The sequence below is a fragment of the Neodiprion pinetum genome, chromosome 3 (assembly GCF_021155775.2).
Source record: "Neodiprion pinetum isolate iyNeoPine1 chromosome 3, iyNeoPine1.2, whole genome shotgun sequence".
Taxonomy (NCBI): domain Eukaryota; kingdom Metazoa; phylum Arthropoda; class Insecta; order Hymenoptera; family Diprionidae; genus Neodiprion; species Neodiprion pinetum.
In genome coordinates, this window is record NC_060234.1 from 261,716 (window position 1) to 284,348 (window position 22,633).

The 22,633-nt window shown below is 36.8% G+C and overlaps 2 protein-coding genes across 3 annotated transcripts in view; one reads left to right on the forward strand and one right to left on the reverse strand.

Annotated features, from left to right (window-relative positions):
- Nucleotides 1–10,484, forward strand: part of atos (atossa) — a 28,664-nt gene extending 18,180 nt beyond the window's left edge. For both annotated transcript variants that reach the window (XM_046615751.2, XM_046615753.2), the window contains 6 exons: nucleotides 20–242; nucleotides 390–555; nucleotides 849–3,723; nucleotides 3,888–4,209; nucleotides 4,335–4,534; nucleotides 4,625–10,484. In XM_046615751.2, coding sequence (XP_046471707.1) covers nucleotides 20–242; nucleotides 390–555; nucleotides 849–3,723; nucleotides 3,888–4,209; nucleotides 4,335–4,534; nucleotides 4,625–4,793 — 3,955 coding nt within the window. In that variant the 3' untranslated portion in view covers nucleotides 4,794–10,484. The remainder of the gene's footprint in view (nucleotides 1–19; nucleotides 243–389; nucleotides 556–848; nucleotides 3,724–3,887; nucleotides 4,210–4,334; nucleotides 4,535–4,624) is intronic.
- Pdk (pyruvate dehydrogenase kinase) lies at nucleotides 9,110–22,452 on the reverse strand. Its single transcript, XM_046615770.1, has 7 exons — nucleotides 22,005–22,452; nucleotides 13,992–14,199; nucleotides 13,635–13,819; nucleotides 13,151–13,318; nucleotides 12,824–13,002; nucleotides 12,508–12,732; nucleotides 9,110–12,337 (listed from the first exon to the last, which is right to left on the reverse strand). Exons 1-7 carry the CDS (start codon nucleotides 22,105–22,107, stop codon nucleotides 12,149–12,151), a joined length of 1,257 nt encoding a protein of 418 aa, XP_046471726.1. The 5' UTR covers nucleotides 22,108–22,452; the 3' UTR covers nucleotides 9,110–12,148.
- Nucleotides 22,453–22,633: the final 181 nt, after the last annotated feature.

Consider the following 22,633-nt stretch of genomic DNA (forward strand, 5'->3'; position numbering starts at 1 on the left):
GATCACACAAACGTTACAGGGGGCCAGAAATGATGAACAATCAGAGTTTGTACCAAGCGGTTAGATCGCGCTTACACTTCAGCCAAGTTGCAGCATGGTGGTCGCGCAGCAAAGGTGCAGCTCCGTCTTACATTACAACCAGAATAGTTTCATTCAGCGAAGATAACCTGAGAAAGTTTCGGGAAACTCCGTCGGAACACACCTTTCCGTTAGCTGCTTGCGGAGATGGAAACTCCATCAAGGTATGGTATTGCTTTATTTCTGTGACTTTTTCATATCAAAGTACCGGCCTTTGGTTTACCTTTAATTAATGAAACTGTTTCAGAAATTGTGCATTATATCTGACGTCGATCAAAAATATGTCGGTAAAAATTTGATCTAAACTATAGGTTACGGTCTGGGCACTGCCTCGCGTGGAAGATGTTCCAGTTCTGACTTGCTCAATCCATCCTACAGCTGAAAAGGAGGAAGAAGGAACTGCCAGAGCATTGACACCAACTAAAAATATTTCAGCACCAGTAACAACCTCCAATCCTGAGGCTCTTGTTCTTCCAAGTAATTATGAAATGAAACAAAATTTTTATGTCCTGTATAAACCTGTGCTTTTTTACCACGAGGTGTCAAAAAGCCCTCAAGTAATCAGCAAATTCGTTATATTTACTTTTGTCACCTATACGTTTTTTAATAATTACAGTGAGCCGATTGTGAAAGCAGAGTTTTATAGACATTCATTCACCTCAATCTACTGTGGTTTCAATTATTTATTAAAATTTGTTTTTCTTTTTCACAAATTATTTGCTAACGACTCTATTTCTGATGTACATCTGATTTAATCCAATTTCGTACAGCTTTGGTAGATGATAGACTCCAGACTCCTTGCAACGAGCCAGGGAAACATCACTGCCGCTGCGAGGATGAAGATGGCTCCCCGCCTTCGCCATCTCTGAAAACTAACACTGAACGTAAACGGCGCAGATCGCTACCACGTGGCCCTGATTTCATCTCAAATGCGAGTGCTCACAACTCTGTAAATTCTACCTCTGGTCTACCGTCAGTTTGCGAATTATTAACAGAAGAGCCTGAGATCAGAATCTATAGCAATAGCGGCTTGGATGATGTCGATTTGAATTACAACAATACGCGATATTTAGAAAACCGAAGCTCTCGAACTGCAAACAACAATGCAGATTGTAGAATTCATCAGTCACGAAGTATGGGTACTGGATTTTCGAGTGACAAGCAAGTGAGCAAAGTGAGCAATCACTTGGATAATCAGATGCAGAGAAGTGGTTGTGACAATCGAATCGCGATTTCAGGAGAAACTCTAACCTCGTGGCTGAGTATCGAGGAACCGGAAAGCAATGCTGAAAAACGTTATAAATGCAGCGTGGGACTACCTATGGATATTGATACTTGCAAATCACCTTGTGATAGTAAAATTTTGAGTCTTCGACGCGAGAAATCTCCAAAATTTAATAAAAAAGATTACCTCATTCGTTGGGGAAAATGTGTTGAGAATTTTGAGAGTGAACAAATGTTGTTAAAAAAGATCGAGAATGAAAAATCGCTAAAGTCAAGTTCGTCGTCAGTGACAGATCATCATAATGCAATGGGGAATATAAACTGGACAACGAGTACAATCAGTGGAAAAGAAACAGAGTGTGGTCAGAATCGGAAAGAAATGTCACCACTAGATGCCCTTGATACACTGCCAATTATTCATAGGAAAGCTAACTTTGTCGTCAATCCTTTTAGTCAGAGTAGTCCCTTTCACAAATCAAATCCTGGACCTTCGTCGTATAGTCATGACAATCAATCGAAATTAGGAACACCTTTTACGACGTATTCGTCAGATCAGGCCTTCCTTAGTCAATTGGCTGGAGATAAAGAATTGATGGATGGGTCTCTGGTCCGTAATGTGCGTAGTGAGAATCCGCAGAAAGGTACGATCGATCAACAAGCATCTGTATCTAATAACGACTTGGTGCAGTTGATGTCAAATCTTAAATGTTCGGAAGAAATGGAGAAGATGAAAGACAGTAGTGGAATCTTCGATTGGATAAGTAAAGTACCAAGCCGGGTATTGAATGTGGCAACTAACAATGGACTTACAAATTACAAGTCTAAAATAAACGAGGTTCCAACAGAGGAATGTAAGAACACAAATGAAGTCAAGTCAAAGTTAAATTCTAATCTGGAGCTTAGTCAATGGGAATTTGACGAAGTGTTAGCTGTACTGCGTGCGCGAACTCCAGCAGGGCGGCGACGTACTCCAGTACGTACGATAAAAAGGCGCGACAAGGTTGAAAACCAATCAGACGATGCCATTTTTGAACAACAATCTTATCTCGAGAAGACACAAGCAGATATAAATTTGCTTCGGTATCCAATATACAACAACGTTTGCAGAGCTGTAGCGGCAGACGAATTAAGAAACTTCAAACCTCATATTGTTGGTACTAATCGAAGTGCTGCTGTTCACCAGGAAAAACGTGCAAACGTGAAAAAAATCCTTCACCCCCGCGAATTAGTGCAGCCTGAATGTGTAAGACGCTCGTCCCAAATCTACGATGAAAAACTCAAGAGTGAAGTTACTGACGAAAGGAAACATTACCACGGAAAGCACGAAAAAGTGGATGCTAAGCCTGTCGAATGTTTTTATAACGTGACCAACAAAGCAGACGTTTTATTAGGAGCCATATTAAGGACTAGCAATGATTCACGGAAAGTTATTTCCGATATATCAAACGGAGCTCGGCCAAGAACCGTTTTCTCCGCTCAAAACTGTGATAGTAGAAGTGATGTTCACATAGCAAATGATAAAATACAGAAAGGTGTTGATGTGAAATCTTACAAAGACGAGGGGTCGCTTCCTTTGTCGTTAAACAAACAAATAAGCCTATTCAAGCAGCTATTTTCAAAGGAACAGACCAAACAGAATTCGGAAACGTTGTCATCGCAAAGTTATTACGACAACTACGCCATAAGTTCTGACCAGTCTCTAAATAATCCCCAGTTTCACCCCCTGCGTGAATTCAACCTACAGCCGAAAAAATCCAAAGGAAATAAAGTCAAGAGGAGGATTGATTTCTCAAATCCATCCGAACTTGCCCATGGGTCTGATAAACAGAACGAATCTCTTGAAGTTGGTAATACTGCGTGTCTTAGTACAAATAGCTTATATCAAAACCCTCCCTGTCCTGGGACAAATACCGAATTGCAAAATAATTTTCCTGACCTAACAAAGAAGCAGAGTTTGACTTTACTCGAAGAAGAAAAAACGGGAGGAAGAGATGGGTATATATCTCACAATCCAATTAAACATAGTACAAATCTGAGGTTGCAAATCGGATGTGAAGGAATACAGTTTCGCATGCAAAACAATTCTCTTGGCCACGCAGGAACCGACAAAAAATGCAGTTCAGATACAGTTCGAAATGATTATTCTCAAAAACACATCTCTCCAGAACAGATGAACTGTTATGCAATTGCGATGCAGCAGTATCAGAGCCACGCAGATATGGAAAATACTGATACTTCAGACAAAGGTGTACCTTCAGCCATTGAACAAGAACGATTTAGACGATCTCTTGGGAATGCTGCTTCCATGGTTTTTCACAGTCGAACCGGATTGCCCCTGACTTCCAGCCCGGCACCTCTACGGAGAGGAAGCTGCTGCTTTGACTATGACAGTAGCCTGAACTCTGTCTCGTCAAAACGAAGGTATTTACTCATTTAGCTTCTCACAATCATGCACTTTGACATTCAGAATATGGTAAACGCAAATGTATGTATATTTAATTCAGTATATAGAGCTTGACAATTATGAGATTCGACACGGATTGTATAGATTTGTAAATAATTATGAATTTTAATATTTGACTCAGCGCGCTATTTGAGTTGAACACTCCACCAAGTCCAGGAGCGGTGTCTCTGGAAGAAGGAGATAGAGAGGCTGAAAACACTCTTGAAGGTGAAGAGATATCGAAACGCCGCACAACGACTCGAGGATTACCGCACAGTCACGCGCTTCTCGGTAGTTTTGAAGAGTCTGCCTTGAACGGGAGATTAGAGCCAGTTTCCACGGTCCATGGATTCACCGCCGAGCTCGGTGCTAGCGGCTCTTTTTGCCCGAAGCACCGAAAGCTTCCCGTTACTGTTTTCTTCTACACTCTTGGAGACAATGACAAAGTTTCAACGCCATATCTTGTAAGCCTCGTTCCTGTTGACAGAGTTGCCATTGCAATGACGCTTACGTGTGTGTTATAGATTACGCGTCATATAATTTTAAAAGTTTTGTCCAGGAGGGTTCAATTTTCACCCTTTACTTTCAGGCTCACATTAATCTCGGGAAGAAGGGATATCAAGTGCCACGCAGCGGGACAATTCAAGTAACTCTTTTGAATCCTTTGGGAACGGTTGTGAAAATGTTTGTTGTTATGTACGACTTGTCCGACATGCCTTCACGATCTCATACCTTTCTTCGCCAGCGAACGTTAAGAGACAAAACGCTCCGTTACCTTATACACCTCAGGTATTGCTTCAATTGGTAACCCTAGTAATTGTTTACATAGTTGCTAATTTTTTCCTGCAAAATTTTTGCCACACCGCAATCTTTTCACAGGTTCATGTCGGGTAAGTCAGGACGGATTTATTTACATACGGACATCCGTATGATAATTTGTCGCAAATCTGACGTCGATACCGCATCTGATTTCGGTGCTGAGCCACCTAAAGAACTGAGAAGCTTTGTACACGGACCAACAAATCCAAAATTTTCACCAAGATGCTGAACCATATGGATTGGATGAAGATGTTGCCAGCTTGTTAGTTACTATTTGCCGTCAGCCGTTCAGTCTTGTAAGGCACGAGGTTGGAAAAATTGAGTAAATTAGTCTAAAGTTTCAACCAGGTCGAACTTGATTTTATTAATTAAGAAAACCATCGCTGAATACGTGTAATGATCGCGTCCGTCTCTCAAAAAAGCGATGTTTGAATATTGAACATCAGAAGCTGGTGACTAATGAAAGAAGCCTCTCTGAATGAGAGAAATTACATTTAAAACGATTCTCAAGCTGTCGAGTTATGATATATGACAAAATAAATAAAAAATTAGTATGTGATCCATTAGAAACGATCTCAACCAACGCAATACGGCAATTTCCTGAAAATTCTTAGCAGGTCCTAGATACACGGTATCGGACTGGCGCCTTTGGTTGTACGGCAGGTAATCAACAGTAAATTCTCACTTCGGCACATAAATTTTCACAGGCTCGAGAAGAAAAGATCTGTGTGAAAGTAAGAAGTTCGATACACTTTTTTCCATTATTATTAATTGTTTTTATGGCAGGTAGTAAGAAAACAAGGTTGTTCGTCTGTATCAATAACACTTACCGCGTGTATCCAATATGCAAGATCGATCGATTCCGTGAGAAATGTGAAGCTTTTTAATATTCTTGCCAGTAATTTGGCGTTAAATTAATGAAAGAATATACATATATCGACTCTAAGCTAACATGAAGCGCAAGGAGCTAAAATTTGCTTGAAATATGTCCGAATCCGTGGCTTCGACATTTTTAATTCAAATTGCCCACGTTCTCTAGTAAAGAGGTTTACCAACAGCCATTATCAATTCGTGCCCCATTGCTGTTTGCATATACATCACCTCTGAATTGATTTCTGTACATTCATATCGCAAGTGTAGTCTGCTACAGCTTGTTTAACCGGTATAGCAAACGACTCTAGTATCCTTGAATGTATCAGAATCAATTTAAGGGACTGTTCATAGACATGCAAAATGAGGCTTCGTTATAAAAATCAATTTGTGTGAATACTTTGTTGTAAATACATATACCTAAACTCGTGTAAAGTAATGAAAGTTGGAAGTGGGACGCAACTGTTGTAACCAGCGCCATCCTTTCCCATAAATAAAAGAAGTGATATAAATATAGTTGATGCGACACGGAAGGAGAACCTTTTATCGATACGCTGTGAGTACAAATAAAATGTACCCTGAATTTATATGCACCTTTTTTTCTCATCTAAATAATATTACACACCCTATTCAATTTGCTCAATTTATGATTTGACTTTCCCTCAAAGCCCACCTATACTGTAATATAATAATACTGTTTCTTGCATAACACCTTTTAGAATTGATCGTAATGTTCTTATCGACAATTGGTTCTCCTACAACTCCCTGCCTATTATGATATACATGTAGTATATCATAATATATTATACATAGTGAACATATATATATATATATAAATAATATACTTACCTATAAATTAACATTACACAATTTTGTGTCTTTAGCACTGTGATGAATATATTGTAGAGTATATATGATAAATAAATATTTGCATAGTAGTTTCTAGATTAATATTACTAATATTTTGAATAAACATGCATATATCTTCACACCCGCATACAAAGTCATATTATACGTACAGCATAATGACACACACACATACACACACACACATATGATATGATACATATATATATCTATTAACGCAATTGATTTTTGGGTAAGCATAATACAACAATATAACTAATCTGCATTGACGAATTGGATAATCACAAGAGTGCTGCTGGTGTTCTCATAGTTTACTAATACCTTAGTTACATCTTTATTCTCACAAGGCTTGTATTAGTGTATTTTGCAAATATCACCTACAGTTTGCATAGAAGGGAATACTGTATTAGCAAAAATAAACACCCTATGTGTTATTGATTTAGTTAAAAATGACACTTGTGGAAATGTGTATAAATCAATTTTTTAAATTTGAAAGTTGACTCGCATATTTCCGAATTTACCTATAAAATTCATTTTCACCAATATTTCGTTACTTCCAAACAATTATATTTACTCGGAGACGCAGCTGACAGTTTGGCGTAGATAGATGAGTAATGGTGGGTGGTGTGATAAGTCAGTGTACCAACTTGTTTCCAAATGAGACGATATATTAATTTAATGCGTTAGTTGAGTTTGGAACCCTGTACAGGAGCAAATTGACATTCAATGCATCAACATTGTGGTGTGAAGAATCGACGAATAAACTATCAATATAATATTTAAGAAAAATAACGAAACTGAAAAATGAGCTATTTCGATTAACTACTGTGATTAAACCTGAGAAAATATTTAGAATTTTTCGATCCTCTTAGTTCACAGGGCAATAATCATTCGGTTTATTCTTCGACGTTGTATTAAATATAAATTGTGATCTTGAACAGTGCTATAATAATTCTATAATTAAGAAATCCCTCTAATGACTAAACGTAGAATATACAATCACTGCCGTATATATATAAATAGTATAGCTACATAAATATGAACATCAATCGTGTATACAGGATGGTGCTAAATTCGATGTAACGCCTGGCATGTTTAACTATTAGTCTGATCCATTTCTGCTGAAATATGTCCGGGACTGTTTTCCCCCACGAGAAACGTGAAATAGTGTTCAGTGAGCCTTTCATTTTACGTTTAATACCAGATTTTGCCATACGATTTACGTGACAGTGATTATTCTAATTTACAATTAGTGGCAGTTCTATTGAAATGAAATATCATGGATCTCAGCACGCGATCATATTAAATAAGTATTAATTTTCTTATTTTGCATTCTTAATTTTCCATTTGATTTGTTGCCAATTATTGTTCTTAGCCGTATTAGACTTGGTTTTTAACCCTGCATAGGCTGTTCAAATAAATTGACATTTTTTTAACAAGCCTACGTATACAAAATTAAACGGAAGTGAACGATTATTAAATAGAGATTCTTTTTCATTAATATTCTCCGATTGTTTGCAATTATAGAATCTGTTTTAAATAAGTCGCGGCACCTTTGGCGTAAACTTGGATAGAATTAAACTAATATCGTAGTCGTGAATCTCCTCGTTTTTTAACTTCACCTCGAAGTTGTTATTTTCATGTAAATCATTGTGACTTTTGCTTATTAATCATTTCCAATTTCAAACGTATTCTACTAGTCGGATTTAATTACTTTTTGATCAGGATCTAACCGTAAAACACATAATATTATTACAGCACTAAGTAATCGGAATATAAAAAGTATCAATGTACATAAATGTACATTAAAACGCCTTGTTTCCTCCTAAGTAAAACTACATCTTTGTGAGGCATTCAGTAAAATAGAATGTCATTCACATTAAATTCATTTCTTCATTGACCAAACTAATAATTCGTAGTGCTATGATGTGAAAATTCGTTTTGCGATAAGTTTGGTGGAAAACGTTTCACTTAAACATAAGAAATTCAACATTTTGGTGAAAGAAACACATTTTGATGAATAAATTGAAATCATGTGAGCGTGGATATCAACTTCAATATTTATATCTGCTGCTCATAGCTGTATTGCTTATAATATGATATTTGCTCGAGACTTTTTGCTTCTTTTTTTTACATAGACATAACGTATAGGCTCAGGGTTGGGATGAGACAATGCATTGGAACAACAAATTTCCTTTCACCCATGACTTACAATTAATCTAATTGTTGTCATTGCTTATTTGTGATCTACGCAAATTTCTTATTTTCTTACATCTAGTGTATAGAGCACACACTTTAAGGCCGGGCATGTAAATAGATAAAAACTTATTTTGTAATGAATTATTGACTACACTGTCAAATATTTTCCCAATTCAATAACTGTAATTTGGAAACCATGTGTTATATAATAATACGAACGAATCAGGACGATAATAATAATATTAATAATAAATATATTGAAAAAAAAATGAAAAATGTTGTATTGATATAGCAAGGATCTTTTGAAACGAGTCTCTCAGACTCATAGTGCAGTCTTAAAAAGGGAAATCGCCTCAACTTGTTCGATTGGATTACTTAAAGGGATTCTCAGATTTAAGTATGAGTACTTGATTTTCGTAACAAACCAGTCTCCTTTACCACCCGCTGTAGTGACACTCGTTTTAACTGCATTCAATTCGACTTATATTTAAAAATATCTCGTAAAAAATTTGGAATATTTGAAGAATCTGCCAAACTGGGGGACAGTTGGAATTGGTTGATGGAACGTTTCAGGATGAATTCAAAGCTATTTGAATCAATACTCACAAATGAGGGATCAATACAGATTTCTATAATAATACATCTTTAATACATCAACAATTTTCATCCATAGTTATTTCTGAACAAATTATTTGCATTCGTTTACACGTTATCAGGCCATTATAACTAAGCGACTAAAAATAAAACATTTTACATTTCATCATATACACGTTGCATACTGGTATGCATGTATGCATATATTTACAAGAATGTCTTGCATAATCTTCACCTTACACCTTTCGGACACTAGATGATATTATAAATATAAAATGAACTAATCTTTGTCGCAATTATATTACACAATGCTAAGTACATCACTTGATGCATATTATTTGCAATATTCCTCTGATTGGGCGTGCAGAAAATTTGTTCATTACGTTCAGATTGTTATTAGTACTATATTCGCTACCTCAAATTACATGTTCTCCAAATAGTGGTGTCATAAAATTAATCATTTTTGCAAAACTATACATTTACATTGTATAATCATCATGTTTGTCATCTCTTTTACCAGGGCAGCGTTATTTACAGTTTATAATCATTTTATCGCATGAATAGTAATAGTTGATTATGCTATGTACAAAACTGTACAAGTTTCGCTAAAATAAGTTTCACTCTTTGATTTAAATCTGCAATATACATACCATCTCATCCACTGCCGTGTTCACTGAATACATGCAAAAAAAAAAAAAAAATCCCAATGACACAGTTCATTACTATATTGTGTACATTAGTACCATAGGTATGTATATAATTTATATTACATGAATATTCAACATAGTACACAATTATCGATTCTATTATTTTCGTATGCATTTCATCGTACAATATACTCATCTTCCTATTTTACTTATCCTATTTTCCTCCGTATTTCATCAAAGTTACCAATATAGTGTCGTTTAAATGCAACGCAATTTATCAGATCCAAACAAAAATATTTTTCTAAAATCGAGCGAAAACGCACCAAGCGCAAGATAATTGCATAGTTCGCAGTTTGACTAATTCATTTAACTCTTGGAATATAACATATTCCGGCTATTTTCATTACTCAACCATTGAGAGCTATTTTTACCCTCAATGAGTACATTATTGACATACCTATAATATGCTAGTGCCACAGATATATGTATATAAGGGTGATCCTTATTCAGGGTGTCGACGAATTTTTGCCAAACCATCCCCCAAATCAACTTCAAATAAATCGAAAACAATCGTCTAATTTTTTCAGATTTTTACATAGACTTTAAGATAGTCTGCATTGTGATCGAAGTTTCTTATCGAAATTAACATGGGTAAAACTTTTTTTTTAGTATATATTTTATTGCAAGAGTCATAATGTTCCAAATAATCTGTAACCGCGAGGTTTTGGTGAGAATTAGTGCTACTATCTGGGAAAAAATACACATCATCGTACCAGGCAATCTAGACGAATTTCGGAGAATTTCGGTAAAAATTCGTCAACACCCTAAACAAGGACTACCCTAATGTATATGTAGTGCTGTACAATAACGGGGTTTTTTTTTCTCGTTACTTATAGCATATATGAATGATTTATAAAACTCATTCTTTGCATCACAGTGTTACGTTTTATTCTGAATAAGTTTTTTTGTTTCTTTTCGGCTTACTGTATTTCACCGATAGCATTTTGTATAAAGATGCTCCAAGCATACCACAGTACGTGTAACTCCTTTCTTCACCGATACGTCATGGTGTATTAGTCATTTACATGCAAACGTAACTAGACTGACTGCTGAAGATTAAACTTCTAGGCTGATACTATAGTCCGAAATGTTTAGGTTCCATGTGCAAGTTATAATCAATCGTAAATACTTATGTCTTACAAAGAAATATTGCGTTGAGTTTAACAAACATGCTTGAGACTTCAAGAAAATTGTGTAAACAGGCGTTCAGAATTGAAATCATTGCATGATATGTGTTACATGAGACCTAACAATTATGACATGAATCCAGTCTTATGAAGAGTGAGCCGATGGTTGAAGTATTTGGTTTTCACTGATCGCATTTTGTATTATCATTTTTTAACATTTGTTATACATGTGTGCCGTATCGCGTCGTATCGAGATTGTACATAATTTGTAGCCAACATTCACTCTTAGGACTTTATTGTGATTTTTGCAGATAAAGTCCTGTAATGATAACAGACTTGATTCCTATTCATTAAATATGAATAATGGCTACAACGCAAACGGAGAGTTTCAAATAATGTTTAAAAACTTGGAACCAAGAAAGAGCATGAATTGTTTTGTTGAAGTAAGAGTAAAGTAAAAAATAATGGTTCTCAAGATATCGAGTACAGATGTATTGTTCCTTTTTCTTTTCTTACTAAAATTTGGAGGTGAATATGAATTTGTTCACTTACTAGAATTGCACAATTCTTACTTTTATGGACATGAATATAATTTCAATTGCATGTAAAATTCGTATATGCTTCTCTCCGGTCAAAAACATTGTAATGCGTTGCGATATTGAAAGTGTACCATTTAAAACAATCCCAATTGACAATGCAATTTGGATTATCAGATAACGTGAATATTTCCAGGGTTATTGGTGTCAAGGTCATGGAGATATAGCAGACATTTTGATGTATGATGTTTCGGCTGATTGATGCGGCGCATTATACATTTTATTTAATTATTGCTACATTCTCAATACTGTAGTTGTCTTGTACTTCGATTAAATCAATATGATTGACGTCAGTGCTCTGCCTACTATTCTGAATATAGAATACAGTTTTATATGAAGAGGAACCTCACCACCGGAATAAATCGTCACACATTCAAATAACTGCTATATTCTTATGATCTTGAAGCCAATAGGTCTTGGAACATAGACTAATAAGGCCCAGAAAGACAATGTCTTTTTGGCTTTCGTAGCAAGGCGTATACTCGAAGTCCGTAATAATAAATAAAAATAAAATGAAACGACACGTCGTACACTGTAATATTGATGGTTAAATACCAAATTGGCCCATTTGCTTACAATACGTCAATCCATCAATTCTTGATTGCAGTCCGAGCCGGCCTGCTGCTAGCATTGACTGGCCTGCATACCGTGGGGCAACCTGTGGCCGTGTCCAGGGCTTACGCAAAACTGTCTAGTAGCCATTCCCCCGGTACTTTGACTGCTCCAGTCCCCAGTCGGAATGGTGGTCTTGTAGAATTTTGAAGACGTCTTATTGAAAATGGGCAAAAGCTCGTTTGCTTCGTTGGACAATGCCTATAATTCAACGAAAATACGCGATGAGAGAAAAATGCATAGCAATATCACCTTTGCTGTACGACAGAAACCACCTGGCGTGATGACAGCAATATTAGTATTTGTACAGCACAACATGGCGATTAAACATTGCTAATTTATTATAAATATTTCTTTGTTCCATGGATTACCTTGAGGTATATTATCGCGTCTGTGCCATAGCCCTCGCAACTGAGTAGTACTAAATCACCATGAAAATATCTGGCGTAGAGCCGAGACAAGGGCAGGCCATATCCATAACCAGCTAAGGGCACGGTATGAACATCTGATTTGCTCGGTTGGGGCGCGGTGCTGTACATGTATTTGAAGAGGTGATCCGTTTGAGAACGTGGAATTCCGCCACCTCTGTCGGACATCTGTAAGAAATTACCAATCCAATGTACCTTATGGTCAGTGCCAGATTTACGCTAATGTTTATTTTTATTCTTGCCCTCGTTGAGAAATTACCTTTACGCAAATGTCCTCCTTGCCTCTAACAACAGTAACGCAAACAGGGGGACAGTTTCCAGCCTGGTCGCCGTGATGCTCCATAACTGCTCGCATACTGTTTTTAAACAGTTCGAAGAGCATGTGATATAGATGACTTGGCACATAAACTATCCGGACCTCATTTCCTCTCTCTAGTTCTGAAATTCGAGAGAATGGACACAAGTTTTAAGAAAAGACTCACGTGCGTCGAATAACACGAATATTTGACAGTGCAGCTCATCAAATTACAATAATTTCATATGCTATATCCATAAGCATAAGTCAACTTTCATATTTAAAACTTACCATTGTGTTGATTAACTATTAATTCAGGACTGGCTAGGTAATATTGGTCACATAAAAACCGGGCATTTTCATACGCATCACGAACAACTCCGATCACATCGCAAACAGGATCAATGCAACCCACGTGCCTGCTGCTCTGCCCGTTTAGCTGTCCACCGAACAACAATGCTATAAAACGAAAACAATGAAAGAGCGGAGTGGTAATAGGAGGAACAATTACTGTCCGGAAAGTGTTTGTTTTTCAGAATTAACAAGGGTACAGTAATTTCACCTTTGTGGGACGTGAAATGAGCAATGAGTATTAAAATATACAAAAACGGCAATTATACTTATAATTATGTTATAATGAAATATATCTTATATATACAGATAAGCAAATATTCAGTATAGATGTATACAGATAATGGAATTGTGACACGATAAGAAGAATTTAATTCGCGTATATCATCATGTTTCTTCGTCAATTTCTCGGTCATTTACTTACTGTGTTGATTAATGAGCATACGTATCGAAATGCGGGACATGTAAAATCTGTCCAAAAAGTACTGAATACTATTTTCAGTTTGATTATCAACGTCGTGTGAATCTTTAAGCTCTAGAACCCCTTGAGCCATTGTTTGTACTACGTCCATGTGCCTGTTCCTGATTTTTACAAGCGCTTGGCAGAACCTGAAAACCATTGATAAAGTTATACGATATGTCCATATATTTTACATTTGCGCAACATATACTTAGATAATATAATGTTTTACAGTGTGTATGTATATAGGATTAGTATGCATGCCATGCAGTGCATATTCACATGCAGCTGCAGCAGCAGTTCTAAAGTTCTTCAACTCACTTATCTAGAGTGCTTTCGTTGATGTCAGCCTTTTCAAACTGTATAATTTCTTCGAACGACGTCGCGTACCAATTATTCACCAACCCGACGCTGGGCATTCGGAGTAGATGGTCGGGCAGTAAATGAATTTCTTTCATGATGTTTGCCAGTCGGACGGGTAGCTCCTTTCGGAGGAAGATGAAAGACTTTCTCTCGCAAGCACTCAGCCCTGTGAAAAATCAAGAAGAAACGGTAAAATCTCATTAGCCTATGAAATGTATCAGATACATCGTTGAGAATTTTTCATTGCCAGTTCTATCAATCGTACGAGAATGAGACGAGCAATATGTGTATGAAATAAATCTCTATGATGACGAAGAATGAACCTCATGGTCATTTATGTGGCGTATTGCTTCGCTTTGATGTATTCTGGAATTCCATTATATGTCGGCTGATAATCACAATTCCAAGGTGTATATGAGAGCACGACGAGTTATCAGAAAACAACTCTGTTTTTACGATACTAACCCCACTAGATTGTAATTTATTTGAAAAACAAGTCAACGCTTTGATAGTGTGGGAATGCCGTGACATTGAGCAGTCGTTGTAGATATAATTAAGCCGCGTGCAACGCAGCCACGTACATACTCGTATACTACGTTCTCCGTATCATTACTTTTTTGATACACACACGCGTAGATAAGTATGAGAAAAATTTGTCGACGTAAACAGTAATGAGGTCATAAATACTCGTTGCAGAATAACAAATAAGCGATAGGCGTATCGCTCAGGCAAAACTGAGAACTGGTCTTGCTTGACACCTTATCTGATCATTTGGAAATACTATCGGCCGGTAGTATCAACGCTTGCGTCACGTATTTCTCACATCATGTATACTGGCTTCCCTGCAATAGCATTCTATATCACTCATTTGGTTATAATATGATAACGGAGTGCTTTGTCGTGTCTGAAAATCATTCTTTTCGCGTGAAAAAATTCATGATTTATTGTTGGTAATAACAATTGGCTCATCGCAACGAAAACCTCGTACGTAAATCAAAAGATAATTATTTTGTATCGTTGGTCATGTGAATTTAAAATTGTAAATCAATCAAATTAAGAATATATTCATCCTCCTTGATATTACTTCGCGATTATATTAATCGTAGTTAAATAAAATAAGGTTTTCGTCGATGTAATTAATCGTATTGTATTATATTATGTGTACACAAAAAAAATTGTGCCAATTCTGGTACTGTTCTGCATATGTGAAAATTTGAATAACCTTCTCAATTTTCAACCGATTTTCATATCAACTGGTATACAACCGTTTTTGAGATGCTCTACCCAAATATACCACCAGAATGATGAAATACAAAATGTCGACCTCAAAAAATGGCGTCATTAAATATAGTCATTTTTTAGTAACTTTGATGAAGGTTGAATTTGTGGCCTGAAAATGGTGTCATTATATACGTGCATTTTCGAAGAGTGCCGCAAAGTCGACTGTACGGGAATAGAATCAGCAACATAAAAAATCCCCAGATAGAAATTATTATGTATTTGTTTGTACCAGTTTTGAAAAGGCCAACCGACAGAGACTCAATCACACTGGGAAACGTATTGTTGATCTTTTTTTTCTGAGGCATGTTTTCATCCTTTCATTCTCACAATCAGGATACATATTACGTATATTATATATAAATACATGACACAAGTATGCATCTGACATCGGTATACTGTGACATAACGCGTGTTGTATGTACCCAAAGTTCGATCGTGATTCAACAGGCATTGAGCATCAAGTCTCGTTTCCTATCCCCATTTTTTTTCCTTGTGTAATGAATTCATGCCAGTCTAATTTTGAGTATTGCTATTGCCTCTAATTGTGAGACTGATGAATTTCTAACGACACGTTATCGCATACATCCAGATTCCATGCATAAGAAGAAAGACGGTGAATCGAGGCTGGGAAGCTGGGGAGTGCAGATGCATCCGGTCAACATGATATTGTAGAGTGAGCGAGAGCGACCGTCAATTGTAACTCATTAGCTGTAGCAGCATGTGACTACCCGCAAGGCTTATACACGGTGAGTCAAATACAAATTTCGTAAATAGGACGAGCTTGGATGAGTAATAGGCAAGCCACATTGAAGTAACATCAATGTTGACATTGGCGTAACTAAACCTAAAGAGCATGTCCACGAATTCGTCCATGCGGTACTAGGGTGGTCCTTATTTGGGGTGTTTACGACCCCCCCTCCCCCAAATCAACTTCAAACAATTCAATAACAATTGGTACATATTTTCAGATTCTGACTTCAACTCTAAGATAGTCCGCTTTGTGATCGAAGCGTCTATCGTCTTTATTGCCTGAGATAGTAGTACTAATGTCCACTAAAACCTTCCAGTTACAGATTTTTTGGATTATTATTACTTTCACAATAAAATATATACCGGAAAAAAAAGTTTGTTCCACGTTATTTCTATAAGAAACTACGATCACAATATGGACTATCTTAGAGATGAGGTAAGAATCTGAAAAAATTGGGCAATTGTTTTTGAATTATTTGAAGTTGATTTGGGCGATGGGGTAGAAAAAACTCGTCAACAGCCTAGATAAGGACTACCCTAATTTGACACACTTGACCGCTCTGATTCTAATGCTAGTAATGCTGCAAATATTTAGTACTTATTAATGCTGTTGCGTCTGTTTTGACACATTACTTTTTTCAAATGCCAGCTGGTTCCATAAAAACAATTTCCGAAAATTATATTTAACCATGCGATACGCTGCTAATATCTCACGACAGAAACTTCACTGCAGCAACGTCAGTATGTATTATTAACGTTGCTTCAATGTGGTCCGGCCGATTAGTTACGGGGCTGCGTCTAAAGATCAATGAAGGTCCTTCTATATTCTTGGAATTTTCACTAACTCAACCTGTACATTATTGCAAGACTCCAATGTCCATGTGTGTTCACTATTTTACTTTTTAATTGTCTGCCTACGGCAGTGTACGGAAATACACCTACGGTTGACTCATGTCACATTTCACAGATATTCCTTCACGGAAAAAAATGTAATGTTCGAGTCAAATCTACATCAATTGTGAAAGCATATTGTACCTAAGCATATTGTAACGCTTGCATTGCTACATTGGTTTTATAATTCTTATTATCGGGTTTGTAAATCGTGCTACAATTACTGTAGATTTAACTGCAATAAAAGTGCTGCTCATGAATTCACCACAACAGGAGATGTGAAATCTAGAATATCTTTCTTTCGGTGTTACATTGAGATATAAGCAGCGCCGGATTTACCTATAGGCCCGAGAGCGGCATTTTCTGGGGGCGGCAAAAATGGGCGCTGGAAATTCAATTTTTTTGGTAAATCAAAATCATATGTAACTTGTAGAATGGATTTTTTGAAGTGAAACTTCTATAGTGGCGTTGGAGAATTTTGGATGGGAGTGAATTCATGAGTAGCCTTTTAAACCGCAACACTAGTATAGGGGGAAGTCCCCCAGTACCGGACACCTAAGGTTATTCTTTAATAAAATCGTCATTTAGTGGAAAAATAATTATTTTTATTTTTGTTATAATCTTTGGAGTATGTTTAACAATATAGGAACTTTTGGAATTAGTATATGACGTTAAACTAAGAATAAAATACAATTTTCAAAATGGAAAGGGGGGGGGGGGGGGGCGACAAATAAGTTCGGGATTACAGGCGGCTCCAAGTTAAATCCGGCGCTGGATATAAGCATACCTTTACTATTCAAATATACATATATATTTTACAAATAGACCGGATACACACTTCCGCAAATTGGTCGGAAATTTATACTTATATTGAAACGCAGAAGCAGACGATATTCCTAATCCATCGTCAGCTGTACAGTTGTCGACTACGTGAATAACAAACAATACAGCCAGGCCGGAGGCTCTGTGATATGAAAAATTCCAAGTTATTTGGGGATTCTTAAAATATTGTCATGGTAATTGGTCCTGTCAGAAAAAAAAAAAAAAAAAAATGCAGAACAAAGAAGATTTCAACAAGGCAGAAAATCATAAGATTTCCAACGCAAGCTCCGGGCTCACGCGCAGCCGTATGCTACTGTTAAGACTGTGGTAAACGGGGACACGTTTATAGGTGTAGGTATATATCTGAATAAGTGTAATTGTGCGCGTGATCTCGCGTCAATGCTGCAACGCTGCAAGCTGCAATAGCTATATCAACGCGAAAAAAAACGCCCCACTTACAATTGGGATGGAATCGAGTGTCCCTTGTCGAAAACACGCGATCTGCGTGCGCTCCCCATGATTGGTTCTTATTACCGTTATTATAGTCATACATATACGATACGGGCGGATCGACTTATTCTACGTTTCCTCTCTTCCCATCCTATTTTTAATTTTTTATTTTTGTTTTTCCCTTTCATCTAGGAAGGTCATCGACCGGCGATCCCCTTCACCTTTTCTTGACGACTTGCCCGGGTGACGTGCGTGAATGAGTGAGACCGAAAAACAACACGCAAAGACGGTAGAAATAAAAAGGATAACGTGTTAGTTCCGGTGGCAGTTCCATTGTTATGCAACTATAATTTCCGTATATTTAGTGCACACTTTCAAAACTCATGCATATTATAAATGTTATGTAGCGTGATCTTAACATTTTGAAAATGAGGCGGTAAACATTTCGTAGCACGGTACAGTATCAGTTTACTATAATGGAAGAACTTCAAGTTTTGTTTACAGCTGTAATAGATCATTGAAGTGCTTAACACTTGAAGATTAATCAACTGTACACGCTACGTAGGCAAAACGTATCGTTGTACGTATGTACAACACACACAGTCCCTAATACGTTCATGTGATATCTGAATGTGATATCATGATTATGTCATCCTTGTTGTCATTTTGCTTGTCGTAAAATCTATATATAGTGTGTAATCTGCACAGGCAAGTGTTGGAAATGATCATCGTGCGATCGGAATTGTAAATTATATGTGAAAAGTGACGTGACGGCAACCATGTTGGTTTCATGCCAGCGTTTTAATTTGTCCATCGAACATTTAAAAATAAACTTTTTCGCCAACCTCATTCAAGTTCACAGCTGACCTCTACTATTATTATATTATATACTGTACGCCAAATACCAGTTGGATTCAGAGAATGTCTTTTTATTTTTGAAAATTCACTCGAATTTTTTTGCAATTGTGTTTTTTTTTTATCCCGGTTAAAGTAGACTTGGGTACGAGGAAGGTTGTTGTATAGGTATAATCTCGTGCAGATGCTTCTTCTTACAATTAGGTGTTTGTGACGTGCAAACGAACACGTAAGTCCCAGTAAGAAAAGCATTATCTGTCTGCAATGGTTGAGCGGATGCTGTCGACGGCTGACGTTACGATGGAATGCAATAATATTTAAGGATGTACTGGCTACACACTCTCAACCAAAAGTGAGTCTCGTCGACAATATTGAATACTTTATGATAAGATAAAGATCGGAAAAAGATCAACCGCAATAAAAATGATAAGAAAATTAAATTTGAATAATATTAATGCTCAAAAGTTACCAATAAACCGTTTAAACAAAACGTAGTTTAAAAAATTTTTAGGGAATGATCTTTTGTCATGGGTCATGAATTTTTAAAGAATTTTCTCATTATTTTGAAATTTACGTTTTAGAAAATTTTGTAAATGCTCTATTTATAAAACTATTCGTTCAACGGCTCGGAAACTGTTTATTGTTAATTGTAATGTACAGCGTTTTTACGAAAACGTATAAAAAGTGCACCGTTTTTCTTGCATTTTTCAAAATTTTAAACTTTCGAAACGGAAATTTGAAAATAATGAGAAAATTCTTTAAAAATCCATGTGTACAAAGAAAAATCAACGAATTCATTTCACATGATCAAAAGAAAACATTCCGTGTAAATTTGTTATGGGCATTACTATTATTGAAATTTAATTTTCTTAACGTCTTCGATGTGGTTGTTTTTTTCAAACGTTAAAGTTATCATAAAGTATTCAATATTGTCGACATTGAAAACATCGTCCAACATAAAAGTGATGCAAAGTATATTAGTACGTATCTTATACGTGTACAATATGCGATATTCGTGATTGCAATGGGCAAGGAATGGCTACAAATAGCTGCTCTAACAAGGTCACGGCAGTGGAAACGACTAGCTGAGCGGGCAGCCGGCACAGGTATAAGGTAAACATACACATACCTATATTATTATGTAATACATACATTCATACATATATGTATAGGTATAATGGACAGACTTGGTTAACGGTGGAAAAACCGTCAGCTATTTCCGCATTCATTTTCAGCTTTTACGAGTATAATTAATATAAAGTATTTTGCGTCTCGAGGAAATGAGTAGTATTCGTGCAGCGTTGACGACGTACTTTCGGCAATTCTGAATTACCAGGCGTGTTCTGGTTTTATTTTTCCTTGCCGCTGCTCAGCACTTTCGTTCGTATAAATAGTAGGTACGTGTAAATTTCTCAGTTTAATTTGTGTGAAGTATTATTTATCGCTCTACGGAGAATGACTCGATATGTTATTGACGTTCAGCACACACGTATATTTTTCCTCGAAATCCCTTTCCCCCGCTAGGACAAATGACGTAAATAGATGCAAAATGTTAGTACATCACGTGTAAAACTTGAAGTGTTGCGTAATACTTAGAATGATTGCACGTATGCCTGATATACAAGTTATAACTTCTCAATTTATTTTCATTGAAACAAGGACCACCCTACTTATCTCATGCTTTTCTAAGTAAATGTAGGAATAATTAGTAAACCATTTGATTCGTGTTCACTAATAGTATTTTTTATTTTCATTACGAAATCACCCTTTTGTAGAACCTGATTTTATTTTTTATTTGGCCCAATAACGGACTGCATTAATTGTGCGTCGAACAATCAATCCACGGACGATTTCCTCGTGGAATCTGTTTACATCGTTTGCCGACGGGCAATCACTGATGATAATTTATGTATTTCGCAATTTACTATCCACAACGCACATGCGTATATATTCTTATACGCGAGTGTATGCACGTACACCTACGGAAGTGCATTCTCGCTGATTCAAGGCCCCTGGTATCATCTGCTGCCATCAATTTGACATGCATAGGTGTGCGTGAAAACTTACATACGTATAATAAAATAGTGCAAGTCACGTTTCAATTCTGAGTTGCTTATACCGCATAACAACATAATGCGACAAAAATACTGTCATAGATGTAGTGGTAGCAATTCGTTTCTCCGTACGGTGTTTTTTTATGCGTCATTATTTTCCTCGTCATTTTTTTAATTATTTTAAAGCTGCCTGCCTTCAAAATTCCACTGATTGATCGTTCCCAATCGTATGATCTATCATTTGCAAAGATTGATCGATTCAGGCGAATTAACGATCGGTCGTAACTGATGATTTGAGATGCGAATTGTTATTAGTGCAGCCAAATCGATTGGTCCAAATTACAACCAACTCAATTTCTTGTATCTAAAATATGGAAGAAAAACTCAAGTTTCGAGATCGTATCCAACTAATTAATTAACTGTGTAAAGCAATTGTATTGTATAATTTGTGGGCTAAAAATTAGGAAGCACAAAATGTGCCGAGTTTTGTGAAGTGTTGGTACTTGGGCCTTGGCAATAGGTACGGATAAGCACAATACTTAGGCCTAGATAAGCGTGGGGGTGTATAAATCTATGATACAGATACGTACGTATGCAGGTATGGTAGTTTACTGCACGCCTGCGCCGATATATCCATACGTACCTATCTGCATCCACAGTATTTTTAGTCGATTCGACGTATGGAATAGCAATACGTATACATCCAACAATTGTAGAACAACTCTCCAGAATATAAGTATGCACAACAATTTAATGTGATGATAGTATGATACGGGTAAATGATACGGGTATGAACGGATAAATTCTGAAGTCGCGGGTGCGAAGAAAGGCGAGCAAAATATAAGGTCGAGGTTTAAAAGAGACTCACCAAAATCGATGAACTGTTTTATCGAGAGCGGCGAGGGATTGAACTGGGAGTAAAAGTCCAACATTTTTGTGATATTTCCAAAACATTTCTGTGTGATTTTCATTTTGTTATATATATATGTATATATTTGTTTATCACTGCTTCACATTAAAATCAGTTTTTGAACAATTATTAACAAGGGCGTATTACTAGTACGCTTTTTCGACTTCACTCGTTGTGTCACACATCTGCCTTTGCGAAAGACTCGAGTTTCCCAAACAGTTGTTCCGGAACTGGACGGAGTTCGTTTTATGCACGTCCAGAGGTGTTTAAACGCAGCGATGAGATTCGGAAGCAGAGTGCAGTTGCACTCCTAAACAACTAGCGACCGTCTTGTAAGTTGGTCGTGAGTTCGTCCTCGCAAGCTGACTAGATAAAGTCACCCCTAGCTCCAGGCGCTGACCTTCTGGGATATGTAGTGACATCTATCGATAAAGCTGAGCAAGATACTTCTTCACTTAGAAAGCCCAACATTTTTTGCGACCCCCTCCCCAGCGCCGAGCGTATTTGCAGCGCCCTCTGTCGCGCAACAGGCTTTTGGAATATACTTTTTCTCTCAGGCTTCTCTCTGTTCATATCGTTCATATTTG

Coding starts and splice junctions, on each gene's coding strand:
- Pdk (XM_046615770.1), bottom strand. CDS start 22,107: ATGAAAATCACACAGAAATGTTTTGGAAATATCACAAAAATGTTGGAC. Junction 12,733..12,823: donor AGGAGGACATTTGCGTAAAG/GTAATTTCTCAA, acceptor AATTTCTTACAG/ATGTCCGACAGAGGTGGCGG. Junction 12,338..12,507: donor ACGCGATAATATACCTCAAG/GTAATCCATGGA, acceptor GTTGAATTATAG/GCATTGTCCAACGAAGCAAA.